At 47.9% G+C, this 24,773-nt stretch overlaps 12 protein-coding genes across 12 annotated transcripts; 4 read left to right on the plus strand and 8 right to left on the minus strand.

Annotated features, from left to right (window-relative positions):
- Positions 1–93: 93 nt before the first annotated feature.
- Positions 94–2,836, minus strand: I203_100312 (uncharacterized protein; the record flags this gene model as incomplete). The annotated part of the gene is made up of 3 exons (XM_019149085.1): positions 94–261; positions 315–971; positions 1,022–2,836. 3 exons carry the CDS (start codon positions 2,834–2,836, stop codon positions 94–96), a joined length of 2,640 nt encoding a protein of 879 aa, XP_019001612.1.
- Positions 2,837–3,438: 602 nt separating this feature from the next.
- I203_100313 (uncharacterized protein) lies at positions 3,439–4,275 on the plus strand (the record flags this gene model as incomplete). The annotated part of the gene is made up of 1 exon (XM_019149084.1): positions 3,439–4,275. The coding sequence occupies one exon, from the start codon at positions 3,439–3,441 to the stop codon at positions 4,273–4,275; it is 837 nt and encodes a 278-aa protein (XP_019001611.1).
- Positions 4,276–4,405: 130 nt separating this feature from the next.
- Positions 4,406–6,098, minus strand: I203_100314 (uncharacterized protein; the record flags this gene model as incomplete). The annotated part of the gene is made up of 10 exons (XM_065516612.1): positions 4,406–4,433; positions 4,482–4,699; positions 4,744–4,844; positions 4,901–4,972; positions 5,016–5,170; positions 5,220–5,429; positions 5,476–5,575; positions 5,623–5,663; positions 5,887–5,952; positions 6,001–6,098. 10 exons carry the CDS (start codon positions 6,096–6,098, stop codon positions 4,406–4,408), a joined length of 1,089 nt encoding a protein of 362 aa, XP_065373430.1.
- A 60-nt stretch (positions 6,099–6,158) lies between these two features.
- Positions 6,159–6,888, minus strand: I203_100315 (uncharacterized protein; the record flags this gene model as incomplete). Its single annotated transcript, XM_065516613.1, has 3 exons — positions 6,159–6,186; positions 6,229–6,349; positions 6,399–6,888. The coding sequence occupies 3 exons, from the start codon at positions 6,886–6,888 to the stop codon at positions 6,159–6,161; spliced, it is 639 nt and encodes a 212-aa protein (XP_065373431.1).
- A 668-nt stretch (positions 6,889–7,556) lies between these two features.
- I203_100316 (uncharacterized protein) lies at positions 7,557–9,061 on the plus strand (the record flags this gene model as incomplete). Its single annotated transcript, XM_019149082.1, has 5 exons — positions 7,557–7,713; positions 7,761–7,974; positions 8,022–8,197; positions 8,248–8,513; positions 8,564–9,061. 5 exons carry the CDS (start codon positions 7,557–7,559, stop codon positions 9,059–9,061), a joined length of 1,311 nt encoding a protein of 436 aa, XP_019001609.1.
- A 181-nt stretch (positions 9,062–9,242) lies between these two features.
- On the minus strand, positions 9,243–10,062 carry I203_100317 (uncharacterized protein; the record flags this gene model as incomplete). The annotated part of the gene is made up of 6 exons (XM_019149081.1): positions 9,243–9,282; positions 9,344–9,462; positions 9,509–9,664; positions 9,713–9,862; positions 9,910–9,987; positions 10,045–10,062. 6 exons carry the CDS (start codon positions 10,060–10,062, stop codon positions 9,243–9,245), a joined length of 561 nt encoding a protein of 186 aa, XP_019001608.1.
- A 724-nt stretch (positions 10,063–10,786) lies between these two features.
- On the minus strand, positions 10,787–13,005 carry I203_100318 (uncharacterized protein; the record flags this gene model as incomplete). Its single annotated transcript, XM_019149080.1, has 7 exons — positions 10,787–11,256; positions 11,310–11,736; positions 11,795–11,997; positions 12,053–12,416; positions 12,472–12,509; positions 12,561–12,783; positions 12,844–13,005. 7 exons carry the CDS (start codon positions 13,003–13,005, stop codon positions 10,787–10,789), a joined length of 1,887 nt encoding a protein of 628 aa, XP_019001607.1.
- Positions 13,006–13,779: 774 nt separating this feature from the next.
- I203_100319 (uncharacterized protein) lies at positions 13,780–15,174 on the minus strand (the record flags this gene model as incomplete). The annotated part of the gene is made up of 1 exon (XM_019149079.1): positions 13,780–15,174. One exon carries the CDS (start codon positions 15,172–15,174, stop codon positions 13,780–13,782), a length of 1,395 nt encoding a protein of 464 aa, XP_019001606.1.
- Positions 15,175–15,667: 493 nt separating this feature from the next.
- Positions 15,668–16,879, plus strand: I203_100320 (uncharacterized protein; the record flags this gene model as incomplete). The annotated part of the gene is made up of 2 exons (XM_019149078.1): positions 15,668–16,096; positions 16,139–16,879. The coding sequence occupies 2 exons, from the start codon at positions 15,668–15,670 to the stop codon at positions 16,877–16,879; spliced, it is 1,170 nt and encodes a 389-aa protein (XP_019001605.1).
- A 621-nt stretch (positions 16,880–17,500) lies between these two features.
- On the plus strand, positions 17,501–19,391 carry I203_100321 (uncharacterized protein; the record flags this gene model as incomplete). Its single annotated transcript, XM_019149077.1, has 2 exons — positions 17,501–17,702; positions 17,761–19,391. The coding sequence occupies 2 exons, from the start codon at positions 17,501–17,503 to the stop codon at positions 19,389–19,391; spliced, it is 1,833 nt and encodes a 610-aa protein (XP_019001604.1).
- Positions 19,392–19,633: 242 nt separating this feature from the next.
- Positions 19,634–21,754, minus strand: I203_100322 (uncharacterized protein; the record flags this gene model as incomplete). The annotated part of the gene is made up of 11 exons (XM_019149076.1): positions 19,634–19,820; positions 19,878–19,931; positions 19,985–20,097; positions 20,151–20,449; positions 20,503–20,546; positions 20,600–20,763; positions 20,820–20,988; positions 21,047–21,267; positions 21,327–21,389; positions 21,445–21,594; positions 21,656–21,754. The coding sequence occupies 11 exons, from the start codon at positions 21,752–21,754 to the stop codon at positions 19,634–19,636; spliced, it is 1,563 nt and encodes a 520-aa protein (XP_019001603.1).
- A 1,159-nt stretch (positions 21,755–22,913) lies between these two features.
- On the minus strand, positions 22,914–24,570 carry I203_100323 (uncharacterized protein; the record flags this gene model as incomplete). Its single annotated transcript, XM_019149075.1, has 2 exons — positions 22,914–24,272; positions 24,364–24,570. The coding sequence occupies 2 exons, from the start codon at positions 24,568–24,570 to the stop codon at positions 22,914–22,916; spliced, it is 1,566 nt and encodes a 521-aa protein (XP_019001602.1).
- Positions 24,571–24,773: the final 203 nt, after the last annotated feature.

The following is a 24,773-nucleotide window of genomic DNA, read 5'->3' on the forward strand; positions in this document are numbered from 1 at the left end:
ACAGTCCAAACCAAACATTGTACTTTCGTCGCGATCGCAATTATTCATGAGAAACTACTTAAAAGAGTCTACAGAAATATATACGCTCTACGACTACGCACCAACTAACGCGTTCTTCACAGTAGAGTAAAGCGTAATACCGTTTGGCCCACCACAGATCTCTCCTTTGTTTCCGCTACAAGCCATGTTACATTGGGTCGAGAAGGCATCGAGGGTAGCCCCATTAGCGAGTGAGTTCCCACAGTAACATTCAGAGCCGTACTATAAAACACCCATTAGCTCGCAACTACGCATTAAAAAGAGGATGGACTCACCTCGAGACCCGCAAAGGTGAAACCCGAAGCTGAACAGAAGGAAGTACATTTCTCCAAGGTCATATCGTCGGTCACAAGAGACGCTGCGTTCAAGGCTCTACCGGAAACTTCCTGGATACAACCCTGTTTCTCCCAGTTCCCGATCGTGGTGAGCGAGTACAGAAGAGAAGAGTCCTTGAACAGTGAGAGTAAGCTTGGTCCCCCACAGGTCGTGCCGAGTTGACCAGGACAGGACATATCACAAGTACCGATTCGGTCTAGGGAGGCTCCGTTGACTAGGTCGTTACCACAGTAACATTCCCTGGAATACTCGATACCGGCCCATTGCATTCCCTGGGTCTTACAGTAAGCCAAGCATTTCCCGATAGTCATGTTGTCGTCGTAGTACGATGCGCCGGCAAGAGCTCGTCCGGTGGTACCTTCTTGGACACAGACAGAGGATGCGGCAACCCAACCTTCAGGTAGAGTTACCTTGACAGATTGAAGGTCCGAGGATAAACCAGCCAAGAGGGCAGAGTCTTTGACGAAGAGGGTAAGAGCGGAAGGTCCCCCGCAGATAGCATTGTTTCCACCACATTTCATGTTACAGTTGGTCGAAGGGAGAGTAAGTGAAGCTCCATTAGAGAGGGTTGCTCCACAGTAACATTCTTGAGAGTACTATGAGGATATCAGCGAGATTTTGAGGGCGCGATGTACAGATTACTCACCTCGATACCGAAAATGGAGTAGCCTTGACCGTCACAGAAAGTGGCGCACTTTTGCCAAGTCATATCGCTAGAAGCGAGAGTTGGACCTGTCAAAGCTCGACCTCTGGATCCCTCAGCGATACAAGAGGTAGAAGCGGCTGACCAGCCCACAGGAGTAGCGACTGAAGTAATGATAGGGGTGGCTGAGGCTGATACGGATGCAGAAGAGGAAGTCGAAGGAATCACGATCTCAGTGATGCTCGGGACGGTGACGGTGGGTACAACGACAGCGGAGGCCGAACTAGATACGGCTGAGGAAGCAGGACCAGAGCTAGAAGGGGCGGCCGAGGAAGCGACGACTGAAGTGGAGCTGGAGGCGGGAGATGCGCTGGAAATGGCGACAGAGGAAGCGGCGGCTGAGGAAGAGACAGCCTTCGAAGCGGAGGAAGAGCTTGAAACTACCGAGGACGAGGCGGCAGAGGTGGAAGCGGATGAAGAGACCATAGCTGATGACGATGAAGGGGCAGCTGAGGACGCCTTGGAAGTCGAGGTAGACGATGCAGTGGTCGAAGTGGCAACAACCGAAGTGCTAGTAGGTGACCAGTTCGCAGCGACGTTCTGAGCATTGCTCAAACAATTGGGGGTTTGAACATTGTAGATGTTGTTGGTGGACATCTCATAAGCCCAGTTGGAAGCTGCTCCAGCGGCACCAGCTTTGTCCTGTTGTATGTAGCAAGATGTTGACAAAGCATCGATCAAGTTCCAGAAAACATCGCTTCGACCGTCGACCTTCCAGTTGTGCTCCATACCGGTCACTGCAGGGGCTGGGATTCCACCTAGTGCACCTGTGAAAGTTTGCAGATCGCCTGAGACGGTTCTCGCCATGGTAGCAGCGGCAAAGTTGGCAGAAGCGACTGAGGAGGAGTACGCGGCAGCAGAAGCAGAGTAAGAGCTGGCAGCGGATGAAGCGGTGCTCAAACACTCGTTGACTTGAGTTCCCCAACATACGTTCTTGTCGAATGAAGCGGAGCTGGAAGAGCATGCGCTGGCTTGGGCGTAACAAGACTGTTGTAAAGCATAGGCGATGTCATCATAGGTGGTGCCACTTTGGACAAACTTGTCTCCAGATTTCGTGACCGCGGGTGCAGCGATACCACCAGCAGCTCCAGTGTACGTTTGGTAGTTACCTGCGGTGGCAGAGGGGGCAGTGGTGGGTGCTGCAGACGAGGTGGTCGCAGAAGCACTGGTCGAGGTCTTGGCAACAGATGAGCTGGTGGATGAAGCAGCTGCGGAAGACGAAGTGGAAGAAGAAGTCTTCACAGTGCTAGTCGAGGAAGAAGCGACGGAACTGGAAGACGCCGTCGTAGAAGCCTTGGTGGAGGAGGAGGACGAAGCGGCAGCGCTCGAAGCTTTCGCAGAAGAAGAAGAACTCGAGCTGGAAGCTTTGCTAGAGCTCGAAGCCGCAGTAGACGTAGAGCTAGTGGATCCACTGCCGCTGTTCAGACAAGCCTGAATTTGCCATCCGTTGCAGTCACTAACAGCGAAAGGGGTGTTTCCTTGTTGGTTTGCCTTGAGTTGACATTGGTCCATTTGCTTGTAACAAGATCCAGAGAGAGCTTCGGTAAGAAAATTGTACTGTTGACCGGAAGAGTACCAGTAATTGCCACTTTTAGTCACCGCAGGAGCGTATATAGCACCGAGACCCAAATTGTAAGTTTGAAGGTCATTTGAAGCCCTGGTTGTGGTAGATTGCACAGCGGCTCTTCTGTCAATGGGACTGGCCTCGACAAGGGAGAGGTAAGCGAGCACTGGTAAAAGCGCAGAAGTATAGAGCATGGTGATAGGAGAGATAGGGATAGAAGTAGCGGGCTGTCGAGTTCAAGAATACAGGTCGAGTGGGGTAAAATGTTTCGGGGTGGAAGGTTTACCAGGAATTCGATATGTATAGAAGTTTCGATGGTGAAAAAAGAAAGCCTACTTCAACCTTCAACTACCTCCGTATATATATATATACATCTCATCGCCAAGATTGCCCAAGATGACAGATACGTATGCTGACTCATTCTCACCCGGATCATGAGGTAAAAATCGCATGTTAGCAGTTACCTCTGACGTTATGCAGTCATGAGCCATTCCTAAAATGTCGGGAAGGCGTCTTATCCCTGAGATGGGTAACTGAAGATCGCTACATTCGGGTGTGTAACCTTGTTCAGTACTAGTGAGGCGTCAGCCCGTCCATTGTGTCTCACCTGTAAGCGATATACCCGAAACGCCTCCGTCGCTTTTTTTCGGATGAAGACGGGTAGGATGAGTGACGGAATTAAAAAGCGCAAGATTGAGGTACGCCAGGCCGCACACGTTTCGAGGGTAAAGTCACTCTGACGTTATATCTTCTCTTGATTTTGGTACGAGTCACCACGCAGCAACTCACCTCTAAGATGTCCGCTTTCGTCGCACGGCCGACGAAAGTGCAATCGCTCCTTACCAGCCAAGGCGTGGAAGATATCAATACAGTCTCATCGTTCCTCGCTTCCCCTTCTCATGCTTTCGATCGCTTAGATCCCGCCCACACCGTCTACGTTCTCATCGGAAGCGCAATCTTACCCACAGCAGAGGCAGTCTTCGATCATGTATCAGACAGTGCATACCCAATCACCCTCGTGCTAGCTGGGGGCATAGGTCATTCGACTTCACTCTTATATGATGCTGTATCGCGTCATCCCAGGTACTCTCTTATCGCAAGTCGCGTTCAACAGCTACCGGAGGCTCAGGTGTTCAAGCTTCTGATGGTGGAGTTCTGGCCCGACCTGGTGGACAAACTCAATAATGGCACCTTGACCTTACTCGTCGATGATAGGAGTGCGAATTGCGGAGGTAACGCCATCGAAGCGAAGAGGGAGCTAGACTATCACGGGGTGAAGCCGAAGAGGCTCTTTATCATACAGGATCCAACTATGAATCGGAGAACTCATGCGACGTTCAAGAAGGTGTTCAATGAGGATGAAGTGGAAGTATTACCCTGGTCGTTCTTCCCGAAATTGTCACTCTCTGATGACGGCTCCGTAGCTTGGGAAGTGCAGGGGCAGAAGATGAATAAACGTGAATTATGGGAACCAGCCAGATTCGTTAGTTTGGTCCTCGGTGAGATACCTAGAATAAGGGATGATGCGGTCGGGTACGGACCAAAGGGTGCAGGATATATAACTCATGTAGATATACCGGAGGAGGTGGAACAGGCATGGAGAAGGCTGAATAATGCTTTGGAGAGTGCCTGAACAGGTGAGTGTACTTGTTTGCATATTTGATCATCGGAAGATTTAAAATAACATCACAATCAGACCATCCCAGTGCCATGCATAACGAATCATACTATCCTTCACCGTACAAATTAGACCTATAATTCCTTTAGAACCCCATGAACATGCTATCCCAGCTGTGGAGAAGTAAGCTAAAGACGCCAATGATGAAGAGGATTACTCACTCCAGCTGCGTCGGGTTTTGCAACATATCATTATCTTGTATATCGCCCTGGGTTGAACCACCAAGGAAGCCGAATAAAGCTGGAAGAGAGAACTGCTGCAAGTCTTCAGGCGATGGTGAGGCGGTATTGACGGCTGGTCGCTCAACTTCTCGTCGATTCAGTTCCATCATATAGTTTTCGATACTACGTAAATGAGTCGGAGGATTGCTCGATAATGTCTAACATTCTGATGAGCAGGAAATTCACATACCGTCCCACTCACATTCAGCATCGCCCCAATAAACAATCTACCCCGTCCTACACTCAAATGCCAAAACGACTGGTCGTCGGTACTGTTAGGTGGCTGAGCTTGCTCGAACAAATCTAAAGAGCACTTGAGTCCACTTTCTATCCCCCTTGTCGAGCGGATGACTTGAGACAACCATGTATGAAAAGTAGTACAGCCGCGGATATGTGGTGGGAGAAGAACACCAGAGTAGCGAATCTTAAGGCTTAGGAGTTTGGTCAGCGCATGCATATGTCTCCAGGACTCACAATACATATTCTTCTTCTCAAAGACATCTTTGTGACCTTTGATGATGGCACGAGCGGCCGTGAGTGCAGCGGTTTGCGAGAAATCGTATGTTTGGTCAGAGTAACTGCGCATGAAATAGTGTCGGTGTAGACGAAGTACCCGTTGTTGGTACGATCTGTACAAAGGTCAGCAAGTGTCACCCAAGCCGCACTCGCCTGACTCACCCATGGAAGGACTCCACTACGACGTCCTGAATGGGAGACAGCTGATGACTGGCTCTAAGACTAAGTAGCTCATAATCCCCCTGCCGTAATTGACTGTCGATGGATTTGACCAGCTCCGGCGTCATTGCCGTTGGATCGCGGATCAAGTCAGAGACGATCTTCCAGTAATGAGCCACTTGAAAAGCGTGGATCTGCCAAGATACTTCAGTGCTACCAGGGGATTAGCCGTGTCCATTGGTAATGGGAAGATACGTACAGAACAAAAGATGGGTGTGGTTCGGTACGTTGCGTTACAGCGCCTGGACTCCACAGATCCTCATCACGAAAGTTTCTGGGTCGAGGGGTAATGACTTCGCCTGGACTGATAGGTCAGCTTGGCGGAAAATGTCGATTTCGCACTCACCTGCTGCTAATCGAACGGAATGGCTGGGTGCGCCGTCTCTCCTATCCGTTTCTATTGCGTCCGCGATCATATCTACAAATAGCAAGTTGTGTGCCAGTCGAGATGACCATTCACGGGTGTAGAGGGGTAAGTGAGGGGTAAGTGAGGGGGAAAGGCAGGATCAGAGGGAAGCTGATGATCGGGAATACTTTCCTCGAGCGAATTTAGGCAGAGGTGTTTACAAAGACTGGATATCAGCTTGTGATCGGGCTTAGCTCAACGCACCTGACAGCAAGATCATGCCATATTATCCCGTGATCTATCCTTGAATCCAAGAAACGACCTTGTTGCCTGCGACGAGTTCAGCTGAGCAGACGCGTAGATAAGTTTTCGACTCACTGAGGGCTCTCCAAGATGAGCAATGCTTGTAGTATCCTAACTTGAGGTCTGTGAAATATAGACGCGTACATCGCACTATCGAACGCGTCTACTAGCATCTCATCGATCTGCTGGATTGTACCTCTGTCGCCGATGAGTGCGGCCGTCACTAGGTCAGTCTAGTGAACAAGACTTTGCAAGGATACCCTATAACCGTGTCAGTGACAATAGGCATATCGCATGACCTACCTCAACATCGCAACGAGCAGGGCGAGCCACGCTGGGTCTACAAGTACGAGACTGGGAGTAAAGCGAACTTGGCTGAATTGTGAGAGCTCGGCTCGAAATACATTATCTTGGACGAAGTGCCCTAAACATTGAGTCAATTCAATACTGTATGAATCCCTCATTCCACGCACAGAAAACCCCATCGTTGTTCAAATGAAAATCCACTAAAATGTTTACAATCTCCTGCTTTGGAAGAGCTGAGGCGATGTCAAAGAGATTCTGCGTGGGCCGAGCCGATGATTGTGGGAAGCTGTTGCTGAGGAAAACGCTGGGCCAGGCAATTTGTGAGATATCCGACCTTGCTGCAGATTCATTCCTGGGTGTACCGCTTGGAGACTCTGTATAGCCCCTTGATAGATCGTCGAGTGCGAGGAAGGTCCGATCGAGAGCAGTTGACTTGGACTGCGAAGCCGTTGGAGTGCCATTGTAAATTGGAGTGGCAAAGGTTGTGAGGGAAGTAGAGGAGCTTTCGATCGAAAGACCGTTGTTATTCACTAGATCTACCAGGCGCACGATCTGATTCTCCAGCTGTTCCATCCTGCTCTTCAACGCATCAACTTCGGACGAGGTAGCAGGGGCTGTGTCCTGCGGAGGTTGTGTGGCTGGTGTATGGCCGTCCATATATTGACATGAATCACTCTCACCACGAGTGCGACAGTTGGTGCAAGGCAATGTACGATCGCATCGCACTTTGCGCTTGTTACTGAAGTGATAGCGTTAGATAACATCACTGTAAATTATAACACGCTCACCATGAGAGACATGAGACCTAAACGAGTGGGATACATCAACGTACAGCTGGATCCGACTAACGATCCAAGCTCACCGTGACTCTCTTCCGCTTGACTGGTCTAGGGGATGTATCTCTTTCTTCTGAGGTCACACTGTTGATCCTTAGAGTCTCGGATTGTGCTGAGCTGACGATGAGTGTAAGGTATGCATGTTACTCGTATTGTCGATGATTGTGAGATATGTTCTGTTGTTTTCTGTTTGTAATTTCGAGAGAATGAGCTCGGTTCATCTTGGTAACCGATGTTAACTCCGTCAAGTCCGAATGCGTTGGCCGAAAACACTTCTCCTCGAGTATGATGTGGTAAATCCTACATGCATACTAATCGACTTTGGCGGCATTGATGATCTCGGTGGAATTAAGAGTTTCACTGCTTACACCCGAGGGATTTGGGTGGGTGATGTTGTGAGCCAAAGCTATATAAGCAGGCGTAGGATTGGCATGCAGTCCCGCAGGACTACTCTGACAATCCATCCCGATGCTGTAACATTTTTACATCATGAACGACAGATCTCCAAAACATCAAGAAAAAACTACCCCTTCTGCTGATTCAGAATGTGATCTCGAGAAATACAAAGAACAAACTCCGACCCAATCAGCCTTCCCAGAAGGTGGCAGAGACGCTTGGCTGACCATTCTCGGAGCGTGGTTCCTGGGTAGGTCGTATCGTCGTATGAGCGCACTGGCTGACCGTCCCCTGTAGTATTCGGAACTTTCGGTACAGCCAATACCTTTGGTGTCTTTCAATCTTACTATGTCATTACCAAATACATCGTTCGAGATAGTTCAGATCTCGCTTGGGTCGGTTCCTTACAAATGTTCTTACTCTTCATGATGGGCGGTGTATCCGGACCTCTTTTCGATAAGGGTTACTTTTACCCTCTCGTGGGATCAGGAGCAGCAATCCATATCTTCAGGTTGGTTTATCATACCCCGCATCACCACCTAGCTGACTCAAGGATAGCTTTTATATGGTTTCACTGTGCAAACGGTTCTGGCAAACGTTCCTCGCCCAAGGTGTACTCGCTGGTATCGGCATGGGCATGATCTTCGTCCCCGCACTTGGGGTTGTCAGTCAATATTTCAAGGCGAAGCGTGGGCTGGCATCAGGTATCGTAGTCACAGGATCTTCCGCAGGTGGTAAGTGATTGATTAGCAACCTTCTCAATTGTCCGCTGATGGCTCATTAGGTGTCGTACTTCCCATCATGTTGAACAAGCTCATCGAAAAGCACGACTTTGCCCGTGGGGTTCAATACACGGGTGTACTCCTTGCAGGCTGTGTCGTCGTTGGTATCGCCCTCATCAGACCCTTTGGTGGTGTGAGGGGGCATCAAGTTGTCGATGGACTCAAGCCCGATCCCAAATCCTTCTTTAGAGAGCCTGGCTATGTGGCTCTGTGCATTGGGGTGTTTTTCGTCGCTTGGGGAGTCCTCTTCCCTATAATCTTTCTACAGGTAAGCTGATACACCAGTTCATCAACCAGCCTATGCTGATGCCACTCCAGTATTTCGCCGAGTTCAATCATACATCCGAGAGCCTTACCTTCTATATGATCGCTATACTCAACGGAGCGTCAGTTGTCGGTCGAACGGTACCAAACCTCATCGCGGACAAGCTCGGAGCCCTCAATCTGATGACAGTCATGTCCTTCCTCACATCCGGTATATGCTTCGCCTTCTTCGGTGCGGCCAAGAGCACAGCAGGTCTAGTAGTCGTTGCGATCCTCTATAGGGCTTTCTCGGGAGCTTTTGTTTCCCTACTAGCCCCAGCGGTATTCTCCATGGCAAAGAGCCAGCAAGAAGTGGGAACGAGGATGGGTATATCTATGATGGCTTTGGGTGTAGCCGCGTTGACTGGGAGCCCACTGGGAGCAGCCATTCTCGACTCGAGAGGGTATGGAGCATCGATCGCATGGAGCGGATCAATGGGAGCGGCAGGTACGGCTTTGTTCGCAGTGGCTACGTACTTCACCGCGAAAAGCAAGAGTCATTGGAAGGTGTAGGTGGGGATGAAGGGTGGATTGGAGGGGAGTAAAATATATATTCGATGGTTAAACAGGGCAATACAAAAGTAGTAGTGACCTTATCTTGTTGATACTCCTATGAAGTCAGTATGGTTTGAATGGCAGGCCTTCTGAAACATGTATAGTGATGATGGATGCATATTGACTTCTTTCTTCTGTACTAACCACCGATCTTCGTGGTCAAGTTAACGACTCGATCTCTTACAGACTAAACATCGCAGTCAGCTCTCTGCATCGCTATATCGAGCCAAAGTCACTCACGTCAACTTTTGTAAACCCTCAGTGAATGACTGCACGGTGTTCTCTAAGGACGCTTGGTTGGCTCCATCGGCACCCTCCACAATCAACACGAGCTTGGCCGTGCGACTAGCGATGATGAGCTATGAGTGGGTCAGTAAAGTCCATGCATATGCCAAGCTTGCTCACCTTGCCAGACAGTTCCGCAACTATGTAATCTGCATTACCAGTCTTGACGGAGGCGCTTCCCTCACTACCAAGCTTCAAGTTCTGTGGGGCTTGACCATCCCCAGATGCAGCTGTGGGATCGCCTTGCCTAGCAAAAGTCAAGAGACCATCGAGAATCTATCGAAGGATCAGCGTAAGCAAGAGATGATAATAGACCCCGCTCACCTTCCTGATATCATGTGGTTCTACGTTAAATTGCTTGGGTGACGAAGCGACACAGAGGAAGTCTGATTCGTCGTACAAAGCAGCACGAGAGACCTGACTGTTGTCGAGAATTCGACTTTTCATGAGCGCTTCGTAGTCTCCTCCTTCAGCCTGAAGCTACATCAGCACGTTCATGCGCATTGTATACTGCTACTCACTTGAGACTCAAGCTTGGCAGCTACAGTGTGATCTTCAGTGGCTTCCTTGTGTCCAGAGTGCTTGGCGGGGCCAGTGTTCTATGTGTCGGGTCAGCAATAGGTTCGGATCGCTGGGTAGCTCGTATTCGTACTCACTAAGTTTTGAGTGGACATGGTGTTGTTATTTCTGCGATTATTCAAAAATTCCTGGTAGAAGAGGAGGAGCAGACACCAATTGTATCTGAGTTACATTTTATATACTAACCCCATTACCACTATGAATGATGGACTTTGGTACATCTTGACGTCACTTTCGATCGTGACGTTGAAGTGCACTGATAAATGTCGTACATCCATTCATCGATGGAAACGATAGTTACGTACAGATCGCGTGCAGAGTCGCGTGCGATTTTCACGATTGGAAAATACATAAAGAATAGTGTTACACGATCGATGTGTAGATGAGATCTTCAGTATATGCAGTTAGATAGAAGGTTGAACAAAGGATCGTACATTTGGAATGACAATCATCGCACACTGGGTATAGGGGAAATGCGCGTCGATCGCTTCACCAGTTGACACGAATCAAACGGTCTTCATTTTCGCTCTCATTACCAGTAGCGGGTCTAGGCCTACCTCAACTCGCGCTAGTCCATCTGCAATTACTTCCACATAGGTTCACTCTATGTATCACATCCATAATCCGATCAGATCAGTGCTGATAGTGGCATCTAACAAAGCTGTTGATATAGGCTCCGAAAATTCCGGACGACCCTTATCATTGTGTGCAGTTTATGAAACATCAAAAAGTTGCATGCCATTATAAAACTTGAGTAAGCGAGTAATTGGATATCTAAGAGGATAGCTGGAGCTACGAATGTAAAACGAAAGACTATCCCTACTTCCTCTCCATTTCATATGTGGAACTAGCCATCATACCTTGTTCCAGCGCATTGACATCGTCGGTGTGATCGTCCGACTTGTGATCTTCTGCTGGGTGGACCACTTCCTCGCCCATTCGCTTCCTCATCTCATCCCTCTCATCCTGTCTCATTTTAGCAGCTGCATTGTCCGATTCCTTTGACATAGCTCTGCCTTCCAAAATCGTCTGAATTTCGTCATCGGTATAGGCCCAGAATCGTCTCTCTCCTCTAACAAGTTTCCTCAACCAGGGTGGTAACAAGGCCAAAAAGCTGACTCGACCTTTACCATTGGGTTGTTTGAGGAAAGCAGTCGAGTTGTATGGTTCTTTGAGATCGTGCCATCCTGGTGGAAGTAATTGAGGTGAGACCATACCCGCCAGCTTGGGGAGATTGTGCAGGAGGATGAAAAGGATCAATCCGGCAATGATACCATATGCAACGTTGTCTGTGAACTTGTCAGCATGGATTCCTCGCTCGAAAGAGGAGGAATCTACTTACAGGTGAAAGGGATCACAGCGATAACAACGAAAGCAGGAATGGCATCTCCCATGTAGTCCCAGTTGATCTTCGTTGCATTCTCCATCATCATGGCCCCAACAACGATCAAGACCGATCCAGTAGCCCAGGCGGGGATGTTACTGAGAATAGGAGCGAAGAAGATCGAGATGAAGAACCAGAAAGCAGTGGTGATAGCTGTAAGACCTGTCTTTCCTCCTTCACTGATACCACTGGCAGATTCGACGAAAGGTGTACAGGGGGAGGTACCGAAGAACAAACCGGAAAAGGCGATACAGATTGAATCGACGAGGAAAGCGATGGAGCTGCCTTCGAAGTCGCCATCTCGAGCATCGTATAGACCGGCTTGCTTGGACATGGCAACCATGGTACCAGTTGTGTCGAGGAGATCGACGTAGAGGAAAGAGATCTATTGGAGATATCAGATGCGGATTCGTTTTTCTCCCCAAAGCAAGAGCGCAACTCACCAAAGCAACCCATACTTTTCCATTGCTGTAAGCCTTCCAATCCACATTTGACGGTCCCAACAGCTTGAACCCTCTCGCCGCAACGACGTTCTTGAAGAAATCGAAGTTGGAGTCGCCGACTTCGGTGTGAGGGAAAGCGGTAACGGAGGTGGGACGGGGCCATGAGATAACAGAGACGAGGAGGATGGGCCAGAGAAGGGCACCTGGAGGAGGTAGCTGGATTAGCGACATGCCATCGCCGTAAGAAAAGGTGCTCACCTTTGACCCGGTACAAGATCAAGAACGCAGTAAGAACACCTCCAACGAAAATACCCAACCACATTCTTGGGTCTTGCAAAACATGACTGTCACAGAAACCCGTAGTTGCATCTGCGAATTCCGATTTACATCCTCCTAATTGCAGAGGAGTGGATATCCCTCCTGTGATAACGTTGAGACCACTTGAACTGAGACCAATGATGGTAAGGAAAAGACCGATACCACATCCGATAGCAGTGGTAATAGATCTAGGGATGAGACGAACGACCCATTGTCGAAGACCGAGGATGGTAAGAGCGAAGAAGATGATACCTTCGAGGAAGACCGCGGCGAGTGCTTCAGAGTAGGAGATGGGACCAGTGCCCTGATAACGCCCAGGAGATTAGATGGTGTCTTAAGCAGAGAGTAAGTGTACTCACGTTGAATCCGACTTGACTGTATGCAAAGTACGCGTTGACTAATCGAGTTGTCAGCGGATGTCAACATGTACATTGCAAATCTCGCTCACCTCCCAAACCCGGAGCCAAACCTAAAGGCATGTTCGCGAAAAGACCCATCAGGAAAGTTGAGATGAGGGAGATGGCAGAAGTAGCGGTAACATAATCCCTTGAAAGCTCATTCTTACACAGAGCGTATTCTGTGTTGGCAGCGCAGATAGGATCATCGGCAGTGCCCTCACAAACACAGGGACCACCAGAATCAGAGAGAATGGAAGCGTTGACACTGATGATCTGTAGTGATGCATATACCATTAGACTTATATTTGTACGCATACATAACAGCCCACTCACATATAACATCGCAGCTGCAGTGACGGTACCCGCTCTGAGCTCCGTCAAGAACTTTGACCCTGGTCTAGCCAAAGGATGTCCACTGCCTTCCAACCTGAACCATCTTCCGATGAACGTCTTTGCGACCGCCTCGTTGATCGTATGAGGTGAGAAACTAACCATTGTGATGGTGTTGTCGAGTGTGGGAAACACAGACTGTGCGGGGGCGCTGGAGAGATAAACTATCCTAGTCTATATATGTCTGGTCTTTCCAAACATCGGAGTCCTTATCTATACTTTGAGGTGGAGCGACAAAATTTCGAAATTTATGTTTTCGTATTTTTTTTCTAATTTGGTTTAATTTCTGCTGATAAGGGAAAACCAACCGCATGGGTCAAGGGGTACACACCAGCCTGATCTACAATCAATTAATCCTCCTTCCTCAACTGGAATCGTATTTATCCCGGAAGCCGTGTGACAACCTCAGCCAAGAGTTCTGGTTGGTCGACAGTCAACCCCGTTATCTACTCATGCACGTAAGGTTCGCTTGCAAGCGATTTTATCGGATGACCATAAAAGAACGCGTCTGAGCTAAGGCTGTCCAACAGTAAACGACCCTTTATGCTCATTCCGGCAATCCCAGTCCACATACAACCGTTTAGAAGAGCGTCGTATCAGCCCTGTCTCAAACATACTCGTATATAACCAGATACGATGATAGCGGACATAGATAAAGGTAAGCTATTTGACACCTTCTGACATGATCGATAGCACATCATATTCTAGCTTTCTGTCATACGTTAGTACCCATAGAGATATGTCTGTCATCACCTCAGGCATTCGATATCTCAACTATAATCCTCCTGCATTTGCCGTGACAAGCGTCATATATATGGCTACATCATCCTCCCTCAGGACAGAATGTCTTAATTCATCAATCACAATGCATAACACAACCTAATTACCATGTACATGCGACCAATTTGCCCCTCCTTCTATCCATCTCAACAACCTTTGAGCAGCTCTGATGGCTTCGTTCTCGCTATGCACGAAAATCGTATTGGCATCGGTCAATCTTGGCTGACCTGGTGTATCTTCCGAAATGATGCACGAGGTCAGCCAGGTATCGCTAACCCTCTCTACCTTCCTCAAACTACCCGTTTCTATCACCACATGACCTATTCCAAGTAAAATCGCCATGATGTCCGTATGGAGTCTATCTGAGATGATGAGCTTCCCAGTGGAGATCATCGACATGGCCCATTGTACCCTCAATAACGCAGCTTGATTCCAATAATCCATAAAAGTAGTTTTGTGTCCAGCACCATTATCAATCTCACCGAAATTCGCCTTGACAGGTCGCTTGATATTACCCCATTCATCTCCCCAATCTCTGATTGCGACACTATAATCACTCAGCCCACTCCATACATCCGCATCTTGACGATTCTGTCCACCTTCCTTATCCCCTCTGGCTACTACCACGACGTCGTACTGAGCTGCAGATTGGAGAGACAGTATTGGCCAGCCGAACGGACTGGACACTTGTTGTAGAGCTGAAGACTGCTCGAAGGAGGTGTAGAAGCTTCCTTGCAGGTTCAAGATTGTCATATCGGATCCAGGAGCACGCATGATGGGAGGGGTGAAAGGGGAGTCTTGGTTGAAGCCAATAAATAGAGCGACGTCCGGTGTGAGTCTCACTTGTACTCCTGTGAATGTCTCTTCAAACAATCTTAGCGATTCACTATCTCTGGCTACGATCTCCACATCTGGGTGACTCTGGTACGCTTTCAGTGACTCCTCGAGCAGGTCAGATGGTCTCTCCAGGCTGAATTCGAATGTCTGTGGGAAATGTCGTATCTTTCGATTGGGTTGATCCGTCAATATCCGATTTCGTAGCTTCTGATGTCCTCCCCATATATCTCCAAAGTTCCCACCTCCATGTAGCAGTATAGCCGTTTGGCTGTTGGGTACATCTTCTAAAGCTGCTTCTAATTCCGGTACACTATAGTCATCATGTTGACAGACGTAACGTATTTCTATACCCAATGCTTCTAACAATGCCACTTCCCCGAGCCATATCGCCGAATCACCCGAGTTATGGTGCCATGGTGCGTCTAGGAGAGCTACGTGAGTGACTCCCGATAAAGATTCTGCGTAGGAGGAAAGAAGTATCTGCCGTTGATGCTGTATCGAGTCGAGACAGGGTGTCGAGAGGGATGTGACGTAGTGGGACACTGATCCGTAAACATAGGAAGCTTGTTCGGCCTGTGAGTAAAGCAGAAGGATACTGGCAGCTATGATTGTTGACAGTAGGATCAGTCGATTGCGAGAGGATGGGGAGAACAGCATGGTGGTTGGCTTGGTGACAAGACTGGCATTGAGAAGGGACTCATCAGTGAGTTGGCTATTCCATACATCTTCACAACGATCGACTCACCCAGCTTGAGTTTCGGTAACACTGTGAGAGCTGCGACAGCCAGTCGTGCTCACTACGCAACAAAAATCCGATAAATCGATGAGACTATGCACTGTAGACCGCTTTGCCAACATACCAGCAGTGATAAGCATCTTGACACTTGCCATAATCGTCAAGGAATGTCAAGTTGGCTGGATGATTCTGTACACAGCTCAATACTATCAGGGCATGGCATCTATTTAAGCTTCTACTAGCTTTATCTTTACCAGAACCCTGTTTCACCTTCTTTCCGTAGCGTATTTAGGTATTTTCCGAGGCCGAAGCCGCATATTGCCTTCAATATGACGAATGAAGCTATGACACGACATGTTTATGAAAGTGGATGCATAGAGATGCTTTCAATCCAACATCACACCCAGCTCAACAATGTTGAGAATATTCTCGCCGTTGAGAACGATACACAGTCAACTCCTGGCACCTGCCACCGCGTTCCTCGATTCCAGAGGCTTGTACTCCTCCCTCTCCCGCTCGCCTTCTGAAAAACCCAATGAGCTGGGTGCAGAAGGATCTGACAATGGACCGAGTAGATCGGTCGTCTTCCTGACGGTCTCTTTCCATATCACTATCGCATTGTCCGTGACACTTCTCAACAAATGGGCATTGAACAGCGTGCCACTGCCTCAAGTCTTGCTAGCTTTCCAGACGGGGATATGCGTACTACTATCCCTCAAGGTCAGGATGTTTTCGCCCGACTCAATTGGACCGCTTCTCATGGATATTGAAGAGCTGAAGCAACTCTGGCCATATCTTTTTATGAGGACTGTCGCAGTAGGCATGAAAGTGTGGTGTTTGAACGTGAGTAAACTCCTACTTGCAACTAAGCTAACGCCTCTGCAGCTCGTGCCAGCTTCCTTTTACCAAGTGTCTAGAGGTCTACTACTCCCTGTCACCGTACTCCTCTCGTACATGTGCCTCGGCAGTAAAATCTCTTCATCTATACTAAAGAGCGTACTCATCATCTGCGCGGGCTTCGTCATTGGATCTGTCGCTAAGTACGGAGGCACAAGCTCTCTCGAATCCTACTCAAACGTCACTCAGGTCGCTTCGGCTATGGTAGACCTTGGCTTCATCCTTGGTATCGCTTCAACCTTCACCACCGCAGCTGAAACGATCGTTGTCAAGGTGTATGCCCCCAAACTGTCCATCTTCAGAGCGGTATATGCAACATCTCTTGTTGGATTTATCACTTTCACAAGTCTTTCCTTCTTCTCCGGCGGGTTTGCAGAATTCTCAGCGCTCCTATCCCACCCTCAATCCAACAGTACCACTATTCTCAGCTCAATCGGCATATCCAGTATAGCATACTATCTCGTATCCATTGCTGCCGTCTTACAAATCACAGTCACCACGCCCGTCACACACACCATATCCACTGCTGTACGAGGGGTCCTTCAAAGCCTGCTCGCCGTCATTCTACTCCCCAACGAGCAGCTCTCGACTTGGCAAGTGGTCAGTATCTGTTTCATCCTCCTTGGGTCGATAAGGTATACGTGGATCAAGGAAAAGGAGAAAAGGGAAAAAGAGGTCCAGACTGCCAAGACCGATCACGAAAAGGAGTCAGGGGGTATAGCGGTGTAGCGGTGTAGTAGAGTACACACGCAGGTATCATATCAGGAGATAGACTAATAGATGTATATATCATATAATTTGTGTTGAACTCAATGAGATACGCAGTTTTTGTGTAGCAAGAACACTTGACTACGGATTGTATGCTTGGACCTTGCCTTCTTTCGGGTCATTGCGTTCGCTTATGGATTCATTCTCATGCTAAACTGTTTGAGACAACAGGAATGCGCTCATTCCTTGACGTCACAGAACAGACCTTGGAATCTCACCCTGAGCTTAGCCACCTCGGTGAACGAGGCACTTACCAAATTCTATCCGAAACGTGAGGTTAAACTGCCGAAACTAAAAAATCGGGGTTTGGGGTTTCGAAGATTTTGGTTGATACACCACACAACACACCACACAATCTCGCTGTGTACAAGGACATCCGTGCAACCTGAGTTGTCAGGATACCTGAACGATGCTAGTTCCATCCTGGTTTGTGCAAACGCAAGGGTACCTAACCCAAATCAAAGGTGCTTGTGGGATGCAATATGTGAAGCTAGGATGTGAGGTGCTAGATATGAAGATGCTACACTACGACGTTTTATGCTTTTATGCTCATAGCAATCCCATCAATGAGCACCATCGGTAATGGTAGTAACGCTATCCAGTCCCAAGTGGATTGTACGACTGGCCAAAATAGCCTTGTCCCTGTTGACAATCCTCGTTGTTGTCGACTTCTTTCAGCCGGTCTGGGTTACAAAGGGCACTGGCATCGAGGCAAAGACCTTGGATTCTTATAGACTTCGTAGATATCTCAAGCTGGATGCTAAGAGGATTGCAAGGGAGGAGAGTGAGTGGAGACGTCTAATGTCGAGATCGAAGGTGTCCCAGAGCTAAACAATCTTCAGACTTCGAACAGCATGTATTCCATGGGAAATTCAGGCCAGCCTCGATCTCACAATCAGCTCCTGCAACCCTTCAATCGACTCCCGCTGTTCTTGTGGAGAACTTCCCTCCCATATCATCAACACCCTCCGAGTCGTCTTACCAATCCAGCATAGACCACTCCCCAGCCAGCGAGGCCGAAGAAACTCCAAATCCCTTGGTCCTTACCACCAAACCATCATCCTCTCAATCCCCCTTCAAACCTTATTTCCACACGAACCCGTACAAAGGGACCATGTATCACATGTCCACATCTATTCATCCTACCAAAGATCTCGATAAATCGCACTATCAGCTCAGTTCGTTGTGGTTCGTCGAGCAAGATGGGTACGATGATTGGATGAGTTTGCACGTCCAAGCTCGTTTGCCACCGAGTGTAGCTTATCTTAAATTTGCTTGTGTATACACCACGGCAGATCACACTCAGATGGAAGAGCTAGAAGCGACTGTGACCAATCAAGCGAGGGACGAATACCTCCTGGTGGAATGTCAAATGCCTTTGTGGACTCAAGGTGAGATGGACACGTCTGCTTCAGAATCTGCTAGGACAGCCTTCATGGACCTTATCCGGAATGGTCAAGTGGAATTGAAATCATGGTACGACCTTGGTGAATGCGCGATAGAAGACACTGCTTTCGATTCACTCTATTTAGCTTGGAGAGAATCAGCCTGCTTAGAGCAATCGGATAACCATGATACGTTAATCAAACAGGTTACAGGACCTGTCCATACCATCTCGGCCTCCGACTGGTCAGCCGCAGCACCGACCGACCAGCTAACCATCTGCGTATCTCCCGTTCGACTTCAACCATCCGACGAAGAAGAAGGGATAGTTCCACTCAAGCACCTCGTGGAATGGAGGGTATGGCACATGTATCAAGGTGTAGACAGCGTCCATTGGTATTCTCGTGACCCCAAATTCCACTCTTGGATCGACCAGCTCAACCAACTACTCGATCTACATGATACCTACCTAGACGCTCCGAACCTCTCTCAGCAGTACGCATTCATGGCTAAAGATTACGCAGATCAAGCTATATATGCAGCCGACTGTTTGATGCGCTATGGATTTGAGGACAAGTTCCAAGCTTATATCGATTTGGATGAATTCATCACCATCCGTCAAAACCCTTCTCGTAATGCTACAATACAAAGACTTGAGAGTCTAGATAATAATATCGGATCGATAGCAGCGGATCATACCTATTATGGTGGAGAGCCTTTGGACCTGTCTTTGCCTTATGAATCGGATACGTTCCCTCCCAACGGACACACCCGATGGGACACGCTGGAAAAACATGATGGTTTTCGTAGACAGAAATCAATACATCGCACTTCGGCAACCAAGATGCTCTGGGTACATTCATCAGCTGGTCTGGGTGGATACTATATGAGGAAGGATGATACGATCTCTTCAATGGATGAAGATGGATCGTTGGAGATTGTGCACAATAGGAATAATAAACCTGACAAATTGACTTTCGATATACCCGTTGATCACCAGACGATTGATTTGTGGAAGGATACCTGGATGGACCTTGCGAGAATACTTGATAGTATTGATCTCGAGCCATTGCATGTATTTAGATTATGAAAGTTGACTTATGTATCAGTAGTAGTATAGACAGTATAGAGCTTATAATGTATTTGCTTATCGTTATATATCTCGCTGCAAAGCCAGGTAATTCATGACATGACGTGAAGAAACAATATGGTATATATTTGATGGTCCGTGTTCCATGTTCTATGTTCTATGATTCTAATGTTTTGATTATGCTGGATGAGTTTTTGTGTATGATGAGATGAGTCAGGTGATGATATTATGTTTGTATGCGATTATACCATAGCACCCTCGGCACTAGTTCTGGCACTGGTTTGTTGAGAGGATTTCCCTTCCTGACCTTCTCGGTGGGTAGATCTGGCGTAAGCTTTCTCGTAAGCGAGCTTCTGGGAGCTAGCTTGGGATTCTTTGAAGCTACCTGATTTCCAGGCGGGAGTGTGAGAGAGGTATAAAGCGTCGACCCTGGAGCAGTCATGTCAGCAGACGTTTGTTAGCAGTGTGTATAAAATCTCAACTCACTCCTCGATGGACATTCCTTTGGTCTCGGGGATACAAAAGTAGGCAAAGGTGAATCTGCAGCGGATCCGTCAGCAGTTGCATCAGACCTACACTCGCAGGAGACTTACGACAAAGCAAGACATCCTGCCCATACAAAGGTGATACCAGTTCCGATAATAGCTTGAATTTGCGGAGCGGCAAAAGCGATGATCAAGTTGAACAACCAGTTGGCGCCGGTACCCTATGTTCGCTGTCAGCGATAAGTCTCTATTATTGAGACACACAACGACTTACCAAAGTCACACACAAGCTACTCAATCTGATAGGGAAAGTTTCACCACATACGACCCAAGCGACTGGACCCCAACTGGATGCGAAACTCGCCACGAAGAGACAAGTGAAAGCGATCAAGACGTCACCGGCGATCTTGTCATCTGGGTAAGCTTTTGATACTGATCCGACGACGATTTGACCAGTGAACATAAGAGCTCCGCCGATGAGCAAGACGGGTCTTCGACCGGCCCTGTCGACAGCGAGGATACCGGGGAAGGAGAAGAGGACGTTGACAGAGGCGAGGATGATTTGGAAGATATCTGTATTCAACGTCAGCGTTGGCTAATTGGTTCTCGCAAAGAGATATACTTACAACTGTTATCGATACCAGCAGTTTGGGCGAATTGGACACCGTAGCTATTGAGCTGTGTGAGCACGACGGATCCACTGATCTCGATGGACTGACTCACGAGAAGAAGAAGTTGATACCGGTGATCTGTTGACCGATCTGCACAAAGATACCGATCATAGTCCTCCAAAGAATTCGGTCTTTGGTGGAGAAACATTCCAAGTACCTTGCATCACCTTGTTCTTGATCTTTTATCGTGGCGGCACGAACCTCTTCCATCTCGGTCTGTACGATACACGTCAGCTCATGGCTGTATTGTTGATAGAGTAGTTTTTACCCACCTCGATATCGGGATGATCCATTGGGAGACCTCGGAGATTAGCCAAGTTCTTACGGCAGTGATCCCACTTTCCTTTCTTGGCGAGGAATCGGGGTGATTCAGGTGACAAGACGAATCCGACGAGTAACAAAACGGCCCAGGCCATTTGGAGACCTACTGGGACTCTCCATCTGTAGCAGGAATATCATAAGTGTACGCCGATACGATATCCGAGTGGGTTGGACTTACGATACGTCACCGGCATATGAGCTCATACCCCAGTTGGTCATTGCCACACCCCAAATACCGAGGGTGACACACAATTGGAAAGATCCAGTCACCAAACCTCTGAATCTTGGTGGGGCAGCTTCCGCTTGGAACACAGGTACCAAACCTGATGTAGCACCGACACCAAGACCAGTCAAAAGTCGAGCGACACAGATTTGTCCATAAGTGTTCATGGCGGAGGTCTATGGGAGGATTCGATGTCAGAGGAAAGAGGAGATAAGCTGGGACAGACTTGACTCACTTCAATGGCAGCACCGATCAAGTAGATGAAAATGAAGATCAAACAAGTGAGACGAAGACCGAACTGCAGAAATGGTCAGCATCACAATCTATAGCTGCGAGTGGTAGGTGCGACTCACTCGATCGGCAATTGAACCAGAACCAACAGCACCGATGGTTGCACCAACACTCAATAAACCGGTGATAGCACTTTGTCTGGTCGTACCGAGCGTACATACGCCACTGGCATCACAGACACCGAATCGTCGTTGATACGAGTCCATGTTGAACTGAAGGTGTACCGTACACTGAGCCAAAGCATACATGATCCAGAAGGAGAGGCGGACTTACCAGACCACTTCCTTCAGAGTTACTCCAACCGAAGAGTACACCCGCCAAACTTTGGAAGAGACATAATGTCAATGCTTTCTTACTACTTCTAGGAGCCATCTTGTCGAATTTGCTGAGCTACCTCCTGTATAGGATGTATCGTTTGTGATTGATTGTTATGTATGATTGTATAGAATATAAACACAGAGTAAAGATAAGAAAAGAAAGATAGAAAAGGATTACACAGATGTTATATAATGAATGTATGTCAGAGACTTCGTCGACCGTTTGTTTAGTTCAATTTGATTTTTTCTTTCTCTCGTGACAATTTCCGATACGCAATGTATGTACCAAGAGAAACGATCTCGGGTCGTATGTAACCCCATTTACCCTTTTGCGGATACGACTTCATCCCCTATATCCTTCTCCAAGACCCGTAACCGTGAATATTCACATTCGCATCCCCCCCAAATCATACCAAGCAAGTACAAAGTATGTTGTTTCTCAAACCGGTTAAATTTTTCATCATCAATTTTACAGCATGTAAGTATCGCTTTTCGGTCATAAGCGAGGGTGAGATGACGGTTCTAGTTGTATAATCCGTAATTGGTAAGGGTAAACAAACGACCCAAAAATCATTTTCTCAAAGGTAATGCCTCTGCGGAAGTTTTCGATTAAATACTCCAAAGCCCTGACATCAGGGGGTGGCTCACAACTGCCGGCGGCATAGTAGAATAAGGCCTTTGCGTTCCCGCCGGTATATGATCCCTCGGCCGAGGATGATTCAAATTTATCTCGGACAGCTCATTCAGACTAGGACGTCATGGGTCAATACATGTCAAACACCATCGCATCCCTCGTCTCGTTCACATTGATGGATTCGGAGCCTTGCGGAGGCACAAGTCTTATACATGATTCGATCCGGGTTGTACGGGGATGACAAAGCACAATTGCGTGTTAGCAACAATCGTGATGTGGAAAATCCACTGTCAACCCCATGTGAGTATGTTCATACTGATCGGGGGCATATCTCCCACTTTGATCGATCATTTCGAATCCACACGAGGGCCTCGTGGAGGTGCAGAGGAAACAAGAAGCCACACCTAAAAATCATTCGCGTACACTTCAAGCGATGAAGACTGCGAGTGGGGTTAGCGTTGTGAATTATTCCATACATGTTGTGCAGTATTCCCTATGACATGTAACATTTATATCAACGATTCTCGACAATATAATATGCCTGATATCCAGAGACGGAAATCTTCCTAATCGACCCATCCTACCAATCCGTATAATTCCTAGCCCTGGCCTTCTTAATCCTTTTCTCTCCCACAAATCTGTTTTCTCTTCCGCTCCCTCCAATCCGTCTCCATCCAGGTCTCCGATCCACGCTCTCTCTATGTTCAATCTCTCTTATCTCTTTCCTGAGAAGATCCGTCAACGACCTACTCAACAGCTCGTCTCTTCTAGGTCCCCACTGTTTCACTTTAATTGTATATTCGCAGTTGGGACTAGTCCCAAATTGGTGAAGTATCGCTTGAGCAAAGAATGACATCGAAGGGAGATATTGGGTGAAAGTCCATTCCGGAGGGGTCTCGGAGGGTATCGGTGGATACAGCAGCAATGTGAGGCTGTCTAAGTGCAGTGATGGTTGTTGGGGTGTTGTATTCGAAGGAGAACGTGAGCGCGGGGAGGGCGAAGAGGGGTCTGATGATGACGAACTTGATGAACGCGAACGAGTTGACCTCGGTATAGAGAACAGAGAATAATTTTCGGAGACGTCAATAGATAAGAGCAATCTTCTTAATTTGCTTTGCTTGTCCGACCAATCAATAGGCTCATGACATAGTAAATCATGTAAACTATATTTCGGGTATAGATCCGAATTTTCATGGATGTATAACTCCAATCCCTCGAAATGTTCACATAGTATCTCTACCATTCTCAGATCATCTAATGCAGGTGTTGGCGGGATCGCATCTGTCTCACCTTGAACATTTGCCTGAATATCGTTCGCATTCCCATCTTGGTTGGCATCTTCCAAGACTGGTCCCTGCTGTGATTGTGCTTCGTCATGTCCATCCGCATTGACCAACGTTACCGATAGGTGTTGCGGCAACTCTTGACCCATCTGACTGACTTTCTTAATCGTATCTACCAATTTCCTCCTAGTCACAGGAGCTTGTATCCTAAACTTTTTGAATGGTTGACTAAATATCCCTTTTTCATCCAACCAAGCTTCGAGCAATTTATCGACTACTCCACTCGGTGTCAATTCCGTTTGATCCCTTCCAATCAATTCGTCTGAGCAATCGATCGAACCTGCTTTCACCTGTATGTCCCACCCAGGCGGAAACGTCTCATGTTCACCATACACCAATGTGGGCGCGCTGATAGGGGATATTGCATAGTTCCGAATAAAATTGAAGTATCCCGCTGCTGTTGGATCCGCAGGCTGTACGAGCTCGAGGTATTCGTAGGCTTCCTGAATCTCGCCAAAAGCGCGGTGTGCGCAATCTGATGTGTATGCTTTGAGCAGATTGGGAAAAGTCATAAATATCGAAGGACCTTTGGCTGTACTCAGCTCAGCGGCTGTTTCGAGGTATCGTACGGCGGAGGTATAACAACGAAGGCGTTGCTAGAGACATGAGAAGGGAGATCAGCTTTTACTGTATGATAAATGATCGGAAAATCGAAAAACAGACCAGCTACGAGCCTGTTGGACTCACGATAGACCTGCAATGGTCTTTCAACCTGGTATAGCTCCAATGGTTCATCTCTCTGAACATCACACCCACCACGACGTTGAAATTCTCCTTGGACAGCGTCAGAGTGTTCAGCAAGTCTTGAGGTCTAAGATAGCTCAGTATCCTCACTCGGATGTGGGGGAGTGACCAGACGAGAGCAGCAGGGGACGGAGGATCGAAGCTGGACATGTTGACGAATAATGCTGTTTGATGAAGGTTCGTATCTGGCTGGATAGCTTCTTGCTGTGTTGATCTGTTTATGCTGGCTGTGGATGCATGTGAGCATGAGTGCATTTGCGGGATGAGATGATGTCCGAGATGAGATGTGAGAAAGGTTAGGAAATGAATGATTATGCCAGTGGGAAGATGTCATCATGCGGTTGTGTTTCTAG

The sequence above is a fragment of the Kwoniella mangroviensis genome (assembly GCF_000507465.2).
Source record: "Kwoniella mangroviensis CBS 8507 chromosome 1 map unlocalized Ctg01, whole genome shotgun sequence".
Taxonomy (NCBI): domain Eukaryota; kingdom Fungi; phylum Basidiomycota; class Tremellomycetes; order Tremellales; family Cryptococcaceae; genus Kwoniella; species Kwoniella mangrovensis.